The sequence below is a fragment of the Coregonus clupeaformis genome, chromosome 6 (assembly GCF_020615455.1).
Source record: "Coregonus clupeaformis isolate EN_2021a chromosome 6, ASM2061545v1, whole genome shotgun sequence".
In the NCBI taxonomy this organism is placed as follows: domain Eukaryota; kingdom Metazoa; phylum Chordata; class Actinopteri; order Salmoniformes; family Salmonidae; genus Coregonus; species Coregonus clupeaformis.
In genome coordinates, this window is record NC_059197.1 from 5,549,129 (window position 1) to 5,564,082 (window position 14,954).

Below are 14,954 nucleotides of genomic sequence, written 5' to 3' on the forward strand. Positions count from 1 at the left end.
GATGACGGTCAATCACCCTCGGTCTGGGGCTCCATGAAAGATCTCACCTCGTGGGGCATCAATGATCATGAGGAAGGTGAGGGATCAGCCCAGAACTACACGGCAGGACCTGGTCAATGACCTGAAGAGAGCTGGGACCACAGTCTCAAAGAAAACCATTAGTATCACACTACGCCGTCATGGATTAAAATCCTGCAGCGCATGCAAGGTCCCCCTGCTCAAGCCAGCGCATGTCCAGGCCCGTCTGAAGCTTGCCAATGACCATCTGGATGATCCAGAGGAGGAATGGGAGAAGGTCATGTGGTCTGATGAGACAAAAATATAGCTTTTTGGTCTAAACTCCACTCGCCGTGTTTGGAGGAAGAAGAAGGATGAGTACAACCCCAAGAACACCATCCCAACCGTGAAGCATGGAGGTGGAAACATCATTCTTTGGGGATGCTTTTCTGCAAAGGGGACAGGACGACTGCACCGTATTGAGGGGAGGATGGATGGGGCCATGTATCGCGAGATCTTGGCAAACAACCTCCTTCCCTCAGTAAGAGCATTGAAGATGGGTCATGGCTGGGTCTTCCAGCATGACAACGACCCAAAACACACAGCCAGGGCAACTAAGGAGTGGCTCCGTAAGAAGCATCTCAAGGTCATGTAGTGGCCTAGCCAGGACCCAAAACACACAGCCAGGGCAACTAAGGAGTGGCTCCGAAAGAAGCATCTCAAGGTCATGTAGTGGCCTAGCCAGTCTCCAGACCTGAACCCAATAGAACATCTTTGGAGGGAGCTGAAAGTCCGTATTGCCCAGCGACAGCCCCGAAACCTGAAGGATCTGGAGAATGTCTGTATGGAGGAGTGGGCCAAAATCCCTGCTGCAGTGTGAAACGTATGATCTCTGTAATTGCAAACAAAGGTTTCTGTACCAAATATTAAGTTCTGCTTTTCTGATGTATCAAATACTTATGTCATGCAATAAAATGCAACTTAATTACTTAAAAATCATACAATGTGATTTTCTGGATTTTTAGATTCCGTCTCTCGCAGTTGAAGTGTACCTATGATAAAAATGACAGACCTCTACATGCTTTGTAAGTAGGAAAACCTGCAAAATCGGCAGTGTATCAAATACTTGTTCTCCCCACTGTATGTATGCATGTATGTATGTATGTATATATTTGTAAACATTTCTAAAAACCTGTTTTTGCTTTGTCATTATGGGGTATTGTTTAGATTGATGAGGGGAAAAAAACAATGTAATTAATTTTAGAATAAGGCTGTAACGTAGCAAAATGTGGAAAAAGTCTGAATACTTTCCGAATGCACTGCATGTTGATGTTTGGGTGGTGCTGGAGATGTTAAGTTGTCAAGTTATCCCTATCATTTCCTATTGTTAAAGTAAGGCTAGTACACTTTTACAACATGTCTCCAACTGACAAAACAAATCTCGATTGAGGGGTAGCAGCACATCCTGAGTGGGCAGATCAGATTACCTAGCCGCTGTTCTGGCAAACACTAGACAGGATGCAATGCAAATTAGTAGTACAGGACGCAACCAAAATTGTGAATGAATGAACAAAATCAGCCAACTGTCAGAGAAGAGACAGGTTGAAAGTGTAGGCATGGTTTGTCTAGGGCGTCATGACGATATTTCCTAACCACTCACTCAGCCATGGGACTAATAAACAGCTATCTATGATGCTGTATGCTGTAAGAATGACGTCGCCATTGCCCAGTCAGTGTGTGTGCATGTGTAGCTGTGACACAGACAACGACAGTGCACCAAGTGACGCCAGTGCGTGTGTGTCCTCCTTAGGGTTGCAACGGGAGGGTATATTACTGTAAACTTTCTAAGTTTACCAGTAAACTACCAGAATTTTGTTAACTTTCAAGTTTTGGGGGGGAATATTATAAAATGACATTTAGTGGCGTTTTTGGGTACTTCAGATTATCACAGGTGTCTATCTCTGGCCCTGTGTGGCCTTATTACATGTAAAATAATTAAATAATAAACAAAAACATTTGAATGACATACTTGTAAAACATTATCCTAAATAAACCATAACCTTTAATAGCATTGGTGTTTAATGAGGGTTTCAGCATGAGATATCCTTTATATATATATTTTACACACTTATTTCACTATGTCAATATGTATTTGTTTAGTCAATATTTTGCCGTCAAACTGGTGGCAGTTGTGAAAAAAGTCAAAAGCTGGAAGAGCTGCAGAGTTCTTTGAAAATAATGCCATTGTTGATTAGATGCTTCTTTCATTAATTAGGCAATTTTCTCTTGAACCATATGGTCTATCCATTAGACACTCATGGACACACACGGAGTGTACAAAACATTAAGAACACCTTCCTAATATTGAGTTGCGCAAATCTGACCCTGGATCAGTATACTCACCGGACCAGTAGCTGCTGGCACATGGAGCCGTTCTCAATGATCAGTTCATTCAGACGCATCTCCAGGTGGACCTTTCCCTGAGAGGAGAGAGAGGAAATGACATCAGAGCATACTGACAGTCAACAGGATTTATTTAGTGTTTATCCTGTCAACATTGGTGGTATATGCCAGACCCTATGCAAATGAGTACTGTATGAGAACAAAAGGAGAGTAAGTGCGTCCCATTCATTCATTCACTCGCATAGGGAGAGGTACAGGTAGCACACAATATTTTGTAAGTCAAAGTTATCGAATGACTCAAATTAATCTATTATATTAATCTATTCACAAGACATTCTAAATGAGCCATGGCTGCTGTAACAAGGGTCCTACAAAAGAGGGGCACGTTTATAATTGACTTTTAGAGGTTAGATTACATTCATAGAGTAGCCTACTCTATGAATGAGTTAAAAGTTAATTCTAAAGTGGTGGATATGAGTAAGAGAAGGTCCTCTAACCTCCCCAGTATTTCTCTATGGTGGCTTCAGGTTAGTAGTGGTTGTGTGTGCATCAGGGTGTGCGATAAAGGCACAGCTAGCTGTCATGTGAACCAACGCTCAAAGTCTATCAGGTCGGATGTGGTGAAGGCTGCTGCCTCGCCTTCGGAAGTGTCAGAGGGAGGCAGAGATAGAAAAAAAATAAACACAATATGCCCGCAAGCACTCACTCTCCCCTCCGCAATACATTACGAGTTGAGCTCAGATATAGATTGTTGTCGCTAATGGAAGATAAGCCTTGACCGACATGGTGAGAATTACCCTGGCATGCCTGCTGGGCTGAGCGAATGTCACCAGGGTTGTGTTCATTAGACACCAAACGAAGGAAAATGGACTGTAACAGGGAGGAACTACCTGGACTAAGAGCACTCGTTTTCATTTTCTGCTGCAAAGCGTTTTTCGTTGCGTGCCCTTATGAAAGCAACAGAGCTCACTGGCACTCACCTTTAAAACATGTCTTGGCCTGTATTGTACTATCAGGTTCACGTACAAGTAGCCACTTGGCACAGATCTAGGAACAGATTACCCTCCCCAAGCCCTAACCTTAAGCATTAGGCCGGAAAAACCCTAAAACAGTCAACTTCAAAAAGGGCAACTTCAACATATTCCAATCTGTACCATCAACAACCGCATAGGAGATACCACCTCTAACCCACTCCTGCTCTTCTCAGCCTATTGCACTCACAGTTGCTGCATCAATTTTAACCCCTTTCTCAGAGAGAACACCAGTACACACACACACCGCAGTCCATCACTGATGTAACAAGACTTAGAACACCTACTTCGGAGTGAGTTACTGTAGCAAACACTCCTCACAATAGCCTAGACTAGGGCCACTCTGCTACAATTGTTTTCACATGACAACATTGTGCAATGTGACTGCGGCGGGAGGCAACAACCTTGGGATTCTGCAAAGAGAGAGAGAGAAAGAGATTCTTAAAGCCATATGAAAGGCCATGCATCTGCAGAGAGGTAGAGAGAGAAGTAGAGAGAGAGAGAGAGAGAGAGAGAGAGAGAGAGAGAGAGAGAGAGAGAGAGAGAATGAGAGAGACAGGGGAGAGCGTGGGAGGATACACTTCCTTAGACACTGTAAAAGGAGCCCTTTGAACGGCGGGTTTGCAACAGTAGATTAAATAAACAAAAAACTGCTGTGCGTTGTGAAATACCTAGAGACGACGAGCACCGTGTGTTTACAGTGAGATGAACGAGACTGGAACCAGAAACATTAGGTTCTACCCATGTCCATCTCCCCCACACATCTCTCTGAATGGGGAGCTTGTAAGCAGCATAGTTAGTTTCAAATCAAATACGGCTGCTCTCTTCGTAGAGGATTTAGCCTAGCTAACAGTGTCCTCGTCTGGTGTTGCCCAATTGACACTACGCCCACCGCACACAAACAGCCAACTCAGTGTCCTTCCGTTCTTCCTGGACTCAAGCTGTGTCTCTAGTTGAGAGGCAGCCCTGGTCATCTTCAGAGTGAGTCAGTGTAGCAAAACACTCCTCAGAATAGCCCAGACTAGGGCACCCCTAGACATGAAATGCTACAACTGTGGAGTGAAATGGGGTTAAATGGAGCTGTCCTACACTGCTTACTGTGAGTGGGTAACATGTCTGTGGGCTTAGCTCAGTTCAGGATGGTGTGGCAGTAGGACACTGGGTTATTTCAGCCCGTTCTCCGACAGATTTCAGTGTCCTAAAATCTGCTCATCACTCAAGAACAAAACGGCCACCACCAGGTTAAATGTTAAGGACACCATTATGTAACCGAGAGGCATCTGACCATAGCTTTTCAGCCCGGGCAGACGCTTAAAGATTGACTCGATATGAGGCTATTTTAGTGTAAGAAGACCAGCAAATGGATACATCTTGGAGAGCGGAAGTCCTCTTTTTTTCCAGTTTTTCCTTATTCCCCCTCCCCATTCTCACTTGAGCCAGATGTCCTGACATCAGAAAAACAGCAGAGCTCCTGGTTCTTTCTCAATTTTATAAAAAGTGCATCCCCTCCTCACTGAACTGACCAGGTGAAAGTGTGAGCTTCCACCATATTGTTTTCACCAGTCATTTCCAATCAGTGCAGATGAAGAGGAGGAGATGAGGTGAGAACAGATTTTTTAATCAATTGAGCTAGAGCCTCAGTGAATCAGCCCGGTTGCCAAGCCTCTCAGCATAGAGAAAATACAACAACAGGATGTGAGGAGGAGGTGTCTGCTGCAGAGACAGTTGGACCAAGCCAAATGTCTGACTGGTGACTAACCAGAATCAATACTATTGGACAGCCTTATGGTGGCGGAATGACCACCTACAGGAACTAGCACATTGACTAGAAGGTGAACCTTTCTCCCCAGACCAACTGGGTACACATAAAGATGTCTGAACACCGTCTGACTGATACCCACCTGGACTTCAGAGTTAGGGTCCACGGGCTGCAGTCCGAACCAGTGCTCCTTCCCACTGAATTTACACAGTTCCTCCTTCCGGATGGACACTTTCCCTGAAACCACACATGGACAGACAGACAGAAGTCAACATACTTGGAAATCATCCAGCTGAAAGCATAGTGTAACTGTGTGTGTGTGTCAGTCCCTACTCACCGACAGGCAGGTCCCTTTGAAAAACACCCTTGGCGAATACGTAGAAGGACAAACACTGAAATGGTCGTGGGATCTCAAAGTAGAAGTCCTCGCTGTAGAAAGGGCTGGAAAACAACCACACAGGAAGTCGTTTTAGTGAAGACATCTTAGGCTACGTTCAGAGAACAGGCTGACCTGTGGAAAGGGAACATTTACTGAAAACTTGGTTGGCTTTTGATTGGGAAGGGTTTATGACTGATTAGCCTGATTCCAGAACTGTTTATGCAGTCTTGCCAAACAACTCATATGACAAGGAGTTGGCAAGACAAACAGATCTGGAACCAGGCTACAATTGGAAGGGCAGAAGACAACACAAACCAAGGCCTTATCCATAGACCGCCCTCCATCAGCAATCATTAAACAGCAGGTGTTAAATATAGCCTAGCGCTGTGGTGGCAAGGCCTCCTCGGACTGACTGGCTGACTGACCAGCATACAAGTGGCTTGGAAGAGCAGGCAGAGAGAGAGAGGGTGCCAAGCAGCTGTACCATCCAGCTCTGACCGGGGTCATTTGAGTTCAGTACAAGGCATGGGCCGACAGGAGAGAATGTTTTGAAAAGGAGCTGGTGCAACCTAACCTTGTCCAATTAGATTTTATTTTTTCCATTGGGTTAAGTGTCTCGCTAGCAGTCCTGAGCCCAATCTTAACTGCTTAAAAATCTATTCTCTCCTCCCCATCACTTTCACAGATGGGAAAAGAGTTGCAAGGTAAAAACAATATGGTGGAAGCGCATCACTAGGCTGGCTTCACCAGGTCAGTTCTTTCAGATCAGTACAATGAAGTAGGAGGCGAGGACAGATGTTTTTAGACAATTGAGAAAGAGCCCTTCTGAGCCTAACAGACAGTTACATACTTGCCACTTATTAATATTTTCCAAGAAAATACAATTATAGTAAAACATAATTTTAAGACCCTTGCTCCCTTCGGTCTCAATGTAGACTTTGATCTGAAGCCATTCTTGTGATTTTGCTATTGTGCGTGTCCTTTGGCACTATATAAACTAGTGACCCGCAGTGTTTGTCATTATACCATGATGAAGACAGCTTGTCTGTGGAAACATTGGTTATTAAGTTATTAAATGATTGCATCTGAGCTCCTAGAGTGTGCAGCTCTCCATAACTGCACATAGTTACTAGCCTGTTACATGGTTATTATGCTACATTGTTACTTTGGTAGTTACCTTGGTACGAGGCCTATTTTATGTCAAGATTGGCTGTTGGCTACACCATTATGCAGCCTTCTCAAAACAGTAAAAGCTAAGCAGGTTTAAGCGTGGCTAGCAGGTGTATGAAAACCAGTATGAAAACAGGACAACTGACAGGTTTTTTGTTCCATTATCTTAAAAGTCAAGAAACAGTGCTAATAACATTATGATCTGTTCAAAAAAGCAGTGTTCAAGTATGGCTACCCTCTATGCAGTACTGCATGGTTGGTGAAATGTGTTGCCTGTCACTTCCACAGTGAGGGTTTGGCAACACTTCCAGGCTGCAGACACCCACGCGTCCTCCAGTTTGTGCACATAATAACATGGAATTACGCACTTGTAGCCTCCACACACACACACACACAGTACCTCCTCTTTCGATCTCCCGTTCCCTCCCTCTCAGACAGAACACAGGTGTAAGCATTAGTCCAAACAGTTAGAATTTTTTTATTTCTTTTGAAAAACCTATTGAACAAATTCAGGTAGGTCTCTCCCCGTTTCTCCCCAATCTTTTGCTATTGTCTTCAATAGTTCACTTTTGATACAGTCCCAAATGTTTTGCATTTCAGCAATCAAGATATAGAACTTTCAAAATGCAGAGAGTGTCACAATATCATCATACTGTGCCACTTTCTGTATTTTGAAAGTTCTATATAGTTTTGGAGTTGTATTTTCCTTTAACCTCCCCATAAATAGTGTAATGTTGTACCGGTATAGCCACTCTACTACAATTGTTTTCACATATGACAACGTGACAGTGGCGGGAGGCAACAACCTTGAGATTCTCTGCAGAGAGAGGGAGAAAGAGAGAGACAGGGGAGAGCGTTGGAGGACACACTTCCTTAGACACTGTAAAAGGAGCCCTTTGAACGGCGGGTTTGGAGCGGTAGAGAAAAATAACCGCTGTGCTTTGTGAAATACCTAGAGAAGACGAGCACTGTGTGTTTACAGTGAGATGAACGAGACTGGAAGTAGAAACATTAGGTTCTACCCATGTCCATCTCCCCCACACAGCTCTCTGAATCCGGAGCTTGTAAGCAGCATAGTTAGTTTCAAATCCAATATGGCTGCTCTCTTCGTAGAGGATTTAGCTCAGCTAACAGTGTCCTCGTCTGGTGTTGCCCAACTGACACTACGCCCACAACTCAGCTCCGTGTCCTTCTGTTCTTCCTGGACTCAAGCTGCGCCTCTAGTTGGGCAGTCCTGGTCGTCTCCAGGTTACAATAAACATATAGGCTAAAGGGTTACGTTTTCAAATGGTGTTACATGACACCTCCACATCGATCATGATGAACACATTTCAACATTAGGAGAGATGGTAAGGAAAGGATACTGTTATGTCATGCCTGATGACATCTGACACAAAATGATCAATGCAAAAAGATCTGGGCCCTGCAGGAAGAGGATGTTACACATCATATGATATCACCTCATGTCAGCAACCATGGCAGTATTGCAATATAGGCTAGGCTAACATGACAAGAGAAATGTCTTCACTGCGCTGTTCTTGCATGGGGTGATGTGAGGTACTTTTGAACATACAGTGCATTCGGAAAGTATTCAGACCCCTTGACTTTTTCCACATTTTGTTACGTTACTGACGTATTCTAAAATTGATTAAATAAATAAAAACTCCTCGTCAATCTACACACAATACCCCATAATGACAAAGCGAGAACAGGTTTTTAGAAATCTTTGCAAATGTATTAAAAATTAAAAACATAAGTACCTTATTTACATAAGTATTCAGACCCTTTGCTATGAGACTCGAAATTGAGCTCAGGTGCAACCTGTATCCATTGATCCTCCTTGAGTTGCTTCTACAACTTGATTGGAGTCAACCTGTGGTCAATTCAATTGATTGGACATGATTTGGAAAGGCACACACCTGTCTATATAAGGTCCCACAGTTGACAGTGCATGTCAGAGCAAAAACCAAGCCATGATGTCAAAGGAATTGTCTGTGTCAGAGGAAGGCCCTCAAAATTGTCAAAGACTCCAGCCACCCTAGTCATAGACTGTTCTCTCTGCTACCGCACGGCAAGCGGTACCGGAGTGCCAAGTCTAGGTCCAAAAGACTTCTCAACAGCTTCTACCCCCAAGCCATAAGACTCCTGAACAGCTAATCATGGCTACCCGGACTATTTGCACTGCCCCCCCACCCCATCCTTTTTACGCTGCTGCTACTCTGTTAAGTATTTATGCATAGTCACTTTAACTCTACCCACATGTACATATTACCTCAACTACCTCAACTAGCCGGTGCCCCCGCACATTGACTATGCAACGGTACCCCCCCTGTATATATAGCCTCCCTACTGTCACTTTATTTTACTGTATATATAGCCTCCCTACTGTCACTTTATTTTACTTCTGCTCTTTTTTTCTCAACACTTTTTTGTTGTTGTTTTATTCTTACTTTTTTGTTTAAAATAAATGCACTGTTGGTTAAGGGCTGTAAGTAAGCATTTCACTGTAATGTCTGCACCTGTTGTATTCGGCGCATGTGACCAATAAAATTTGATTTGATTTGATTTTGATTTTATAGCTCCGAGACAGGATTGTGTGGGGGCACAGATCTGGGAAATGGTACCAAAAAATGTCTGCAGCATTGAAGGTCCCCAAGAACACAGTGGCCTCCATCATTCTTAAATGGAAGAAGTTTGGAACCACCAAAACTCTTCCTGGAGCTGGCCGCCTGGCCAAAAAGAGCAATCGGGGGAGAAGGGCCAAGGTCAGGGAGGTGACCAAGAACCCGATGGTCACTGACAGAATACTTTCCGAGTGCACTGTATGAAGGTAGCCTACATGTGCCCATTTTTAAGGTGATCACTAGATGGCCATGCTACAAAGAACCAAATTGGCTAGATTATTGGGACTGATAAGCATGTACATGAATGGTTTATTCAGGCCTAGGTCCTAAGGGTTAGGCCTAAGGTTAAGGAGCATGTACATGAATGGTTTATTCAGGCCTAGGTCCTAAGGGTTAGGCCTAAGGTTAAGGGTTAAAATCAGATTTTATGTAGCAAGGCCAGATAGTGACTACCTTTAGTCTGAGGATGATAATGCAGGGAGATTGTGGCTCAGTTGGTATAGCATTGCCATAGCAACGCCAGGGTTGTGGGTTTGATCCCTGGGCCACCCATACATAAAATGTATGCACACGGCTGTGACGCTTTGGATAAAAGCATCTGCTAAATGGCATAGGCTGTATAATATTATAATACTACTACTACACTGTTGTTACCTGAGGCTTTTGTCAAACACCTTGGTCCGGAACACCTCCTCCTGGTCCAGGCTGATGGTGCAGAAGGTGCAGAGGTCCCGCTGTCGGTTGGGCCCCGAACACGGACCCAGGTTCTTGCCTTCACCTGCAGGATAGGGAGGAGAGAGTCAGAGAGGCAGGTGGTGCTAACGTGCAAAAATAGACTTCAGTCAAATAATTGCCAAGGTCTCTTTTCTATTGACCTGCTGTTACTATGGTTGATAATACTAATGTGAACATTTAAAATCAGCGCTGTTCAATTCCGGTCCTGGAAGGCCTAAACACTTCTGGATTTTGTTTTTCTACTTGGTAGTTCATTGCACTCACCTGGTGTTCCAGGTCTGAAATAGTCCCTTATTAGGAGATTATGAAAACCAGAAGTGTTTTCGTCCCTCCAGGACCAACATTGAACAGCCCTGATTTAAATAATAAAAACAGTTCAGTTAGGCCTTCTTTGAAGATTTGTTTTCATTTTGACAACTTCATGATGTGGCATGTAGGGGCCTAGTAATTTCATTTATGTATTTAGCCAGAATACAGAGGATAGTTCACTCAGTAACACTTGCCACTGTTTTCCAGGGAGTCCTGGGGTCCATAAAATCGATTGTGTCAGTGACAGTGAGCATGGTTGGGGTGGCAAGGAGCGGGGCGCACAGGGAAGATGTGGCCTAAATTGAGTTGAGCATAACGTAAGATGTGGTCAAAGATACAGCGCATCAGCTTCCTCCCAGCATGCTCCTGGCTCTGACAGTGGTGCGCTGATTCACAAATGTGAAACAACTCGGAAATCTCCAGCCAGGTAAACTGCTTGCACCTGGATCAGCAGCACAGCAGCGAATGCCATCTAAAATATTGATATACTACTGCACACTACCTGTAATAGAGCAGTCTGTCTACATCTGCTATATGGAGCACTACCAGGTTCATGTTTGCATGAATTTACAATTAACACTGTACTTTCATTCAACCCCAAAAATACTATGACATACATAAAATAAATAAATTAGCCTCTCTCTCACAACTTTCATTCAGTCCCAATGTGTGAAGTTGTGAACCACAAGATTATTCAGTGTGAAGTGGTTGAGAGCGGTCTAAATTGGTCCGAGAGGGAGGGATATGTAAGGGTGAGCAAACTTGAATGGGGAAAAGCCAGTCGGGGATCAGGCTCTTTAAAGGTCTATTAATATGTTTAATCCCAGAAAAGGGCTGTGAAAACCTACAGCAGAGCCCTGAGCTGCCACTAAACCCTGGTGAGCCTGACCTGCAGGGGAGTTCAAGCCCTCGCTAAGCCCATCCTCCTCCACGCCACCTCACAAGAAAAAGCACTGGTCGCCGTGGAAACACAGAGGCAAGAGGTCAAAGAGCAAACGTCACGCTACTACAAACTTCTCTGTTTGTACTGAATAGACTACAACTTCCATTGACAATTTTTCGTTTAAGACATAAAGAGAAACCCCAAGAGGAAGAAGAAAGGTTTCGTAAGATTGCAAACAGTTCCTCAATTTTTTTTATCTTGCTTCCTGGGTGCTCATCAATGCATGGTAGTGAAACTGCCATTTGTTTTGCAGCCGACGTGTGTGCACGAGTGCATAATGCGTTCATTTATTTTGTTTATTTGCACGTGTATGATGACTTTGTGCTGGTGTGCATGTCAATGTGTGTGCTTGTTTGTACACACATGATAGCATCTGCAGAAGTGAGCATCAGAGCCAGAGAGAGGGGGAGGAGTACTGGTAGAGTAGTGATACAGTAGTCTATAACCAAGGGCTTCTCATGATACAATTACTACAATTAGCCCTTTTTATTTTCCAAGTGAAAACACTGATCAAAAGAGGAGTCCCATCTTTCAGACCATTGAGAACCTGACATGTTTGCAAAATTCATACTTTACTAGACTTCCTGATATCAAGACAGGTGTATGTATGCAATGCTTAGTGTGTTGTTTTCTCATTTTGCAGTAGATGGACAATGTGAATGGTCTTGTTCTCTCTCACACAGCTACCCTTACAAAGCTGACAGTATTGTTTGTGTGCCAGTAACATTCCATCAAAAGATCCTGTTGCGGTACTGTGCTCATTCAAAACGAACAAACTGCCTGCATGAAAGCCAGGTGCATGTTTATGAACTCAAGCTAATTCTTTATCAAATGGACTTTGACAAAGTTACTTAAATATCTGCCTATAGGCTAGCTGTTAATCATTGACGTAAGTCATGAAATTACATCCTTTACAGAGGATAATGATGGATGACCATGTGGAATTGTGTTTAGGACCTCAAGTCTCTTAATTGCAACAAAAATGCATGCACCCGACTTTCATGGGAAAGAAGCCATTTCAGTAATCCACCTGTCCTTATGATTTTATTTTTGGGGGGCCACACAGAGCTCAAATAATGTATTATGAAACTTTTATTAATTCCATTGCAATTCATGTTATTTTCCTGCTCAAAGAATGATGGACAAGGATAAGGATATTTGTGACCAAATATATCCTGAAAGTGTAAAAGTTCCACTCAAATAAGAATACCTTGTATTCATGATCTTTGATGAAATTAATCATGTTTTAAATTCTGGGTAAATTCATGATTTTTTCTTAGAAATATGAAAGCAACGAAAACCAGCAATTAGCTAACCCTGCTGGAGAAGGGTATGGTTTAAAATTCCAAAATAATGTATCAAGTGATGACTAATCTGGAATAGTGTAATATCGTCTGCTAAATGACTAAAATGTAAATGTAAATCGAAACTAGTTAGCTGTTTCAACACAATTAATTTCAGCAGCTAACCAACACACGGAGACAACTTCCTGCCACGAGCGTTTCGCAAGATGAGAACAGAGACGCAAGGTAACTAACTAGCTATGAATTACACATTCTGATTCGATGCTATCTAGGTAAGATAAGATACATTGAAACAAATTATCTGTATAGGGAGTGGCACAATTTCACTGAAAACACATTACGTTTGCTAGTAAGATAGACAGCTAGCTTAGCTACGTAGCTAACTAGCGCGAGCCAGCTAACACAGCTAGCCAGTTCTAGTTAATGTGTTTTGATGTGTGTGTGGATAGCTAGCCACTGACTGTACTAGCTAGCTAGCCCGTCTTTGCCTATGTTTTTGTCAGGAGCTAGCCTAGCTGTATTAAAGCTGACGTCGGATGAGGAACTGATTAAAATAAATCGCTACATTGTGACAGTGTTTTCTGAAAATATAAAACAAGTTTGATTGGGCCCGGGCAACATTCATTCACAACAATGTCTCAATCTATCTTCATGAGCTGGCTGTGTTGATCGTACCGCGCCCCTTTTTTCTCTCACGTCGTTTACTTTTTGTTAGCCCCCCCTCAATTGAAGAATGCCGATACAATAAAGACATTGTTCGCACTTACATATCTTTCCCCGCAGGCTTTGTAAAATCCGAATTCTCGTGTCGTCTTCTTCCGCCATGGTCCGACTTGACTGTGTATCTGTAGCTACAGTAGTACATTCAACGCTTAGCTATCATATCCGTTTATGAATGCAAGCGAAGGGCCAACCTACTGCAGCGTCACTACGAGCGCTATTGGCCGTAAGCTGACATTAGACTAGCTGGAGAGACTTGTGTGAATAGTCTTCACTGCACGGGCTCTCACAGTTTGTAAAACAAACGGAAGCTCTGTTCAGGATTTACAAAAAAAGTATAAAAGATGAGAGGATGCTCCTCTTTCCCACCTCTCTCTGATGCTAATATTTTGGTACCCGACATCCGGACACACAGAGCTTGCACAGACAATACTTTTAACTTCTATGCTTGCACTAGGAGCATATCTTGATATTTTGTTATTTGAAAGTTAACAATGTTCAGGTCTACTGCTGATATAGTTTTGTATAGTCAGATTGTGTTTTTTTCAGTAATACAGGGAACTGGCTATGTTCACTTCACTCATCTCTTTCTTATTTCAAGGTAGTCACAGTTTGGATGGTGGATTGCTGATCCAAGACTATTCAGGACATTCACAAGGACAGAGGGAATACAAATGTGTATTTTACAGTTATAAGGAAGGTGAAATCTTATAGTAAGTGATTTTATCATTTGATTATAAAGCATATGTAATTTCAAGCCTTATTCATACAGTTTTGTTCAATAGGAATACGTCATATAAAATATTTCATATTTTCCTAATATTTGTACTGTGTACTTGAACAATTTATAAGAATTTTTACCAGAAAGGTGAGATTTGAACCTTTCTTTGATTATGACGCATTACTAGTTATTGTTTATGGTCCTCTCATGATTAATAATATGATTTTCGGGGATTACTTAGATTACATGTAGTTACTGTACATTTAAGAGGCTATTAGAGCGACTGAATGCACAGTTGCTCATTAAGAAAAACGAGATTTCAGTCTTTGGGGTGTGGTTCGATGTGGTAGTTGCTGATGTTTGTCCCCCATGAGACACCATAGCAACAAAGCCAGGATCACTTCCTCAAAATAGTTAGAATGAATCTAAGATAAGTAAAGAAATCTGTAAATTATTCTAAAGTTTTTGCCTAGAAGGTTTTATTATCGCAATTTGGTGCTGTATTTCTCAAGTAAAAAAATGGCAGTGTTGTCTTGATGTAAACAAAGTCAGATCCGCGGCCCTGCTGGGAAGTCTCTCACTGTCTGAGTTTTGCAGTAGGATTGGATAGAGTGCAATCACCGCAGCTGTGTATCCCGTGTTAGTGGGCAAGTGAACATTGTTGAAATCAAAACCCTACCCTCAAGTAAGTCATGATGAACTTACTTACAAAACTCTGTTTTGGACGAGACTGACATTATGACCAAAATGATCCTATTTACACTTTGTAGTCAATTTTGACACTAGAATACATTTTTCGGACTAATATTGATGCCACATAGGCCATTTTCTATCAGAGAAGTTGTTTATTGCCTTCAGT

General features: G+C 42.7%; 1 protein-coding gene across 2 annotated transcripts in view; it reads right to left on the reverse strand.

Annotated features, from left to right (window-relative positions):
* LOC121567541 (ras GTPase-activating protein 2) overlaps window positions 1–13,555 on the reverse strand; it is a 71,723-nt gene extending 58,168 nt beyond the window's left edge. For both annotated transcript variants that reach the window (XM_041877667.2, XM_041877666.2), the window contains exons 1-5: window positions 13,422–13,555; window positions 10,018–10,141; window positions 5,528–5,631; window positions 5,333–5,427; window positions 2,401–2,477 (exon numbers count right to left, since the gene is read on the reverse strand). In XM_041877667.2, coding sequence (XP_041733601.1) covers window positions 2,401–2,477; window positions 5,333–5,427; window positions 5,528–5,631; window positions 10,018–10,141; window positions 13,422–13,479 — 458 coding nt within the window. In that variant the 5' untranslated portion in view covers window positions 13,480–13,555. The remainder of the gene's footprint in view (window positions 1–2,400; window positions 2,478–5,332; window positions 5,428–5,527; window positions 5,632–10,017; window positions 10,142–13,421) is intronic.
* Between the last annotated feature and the right edge of the window lie 1,399 nt (window positions 13,556–14,954).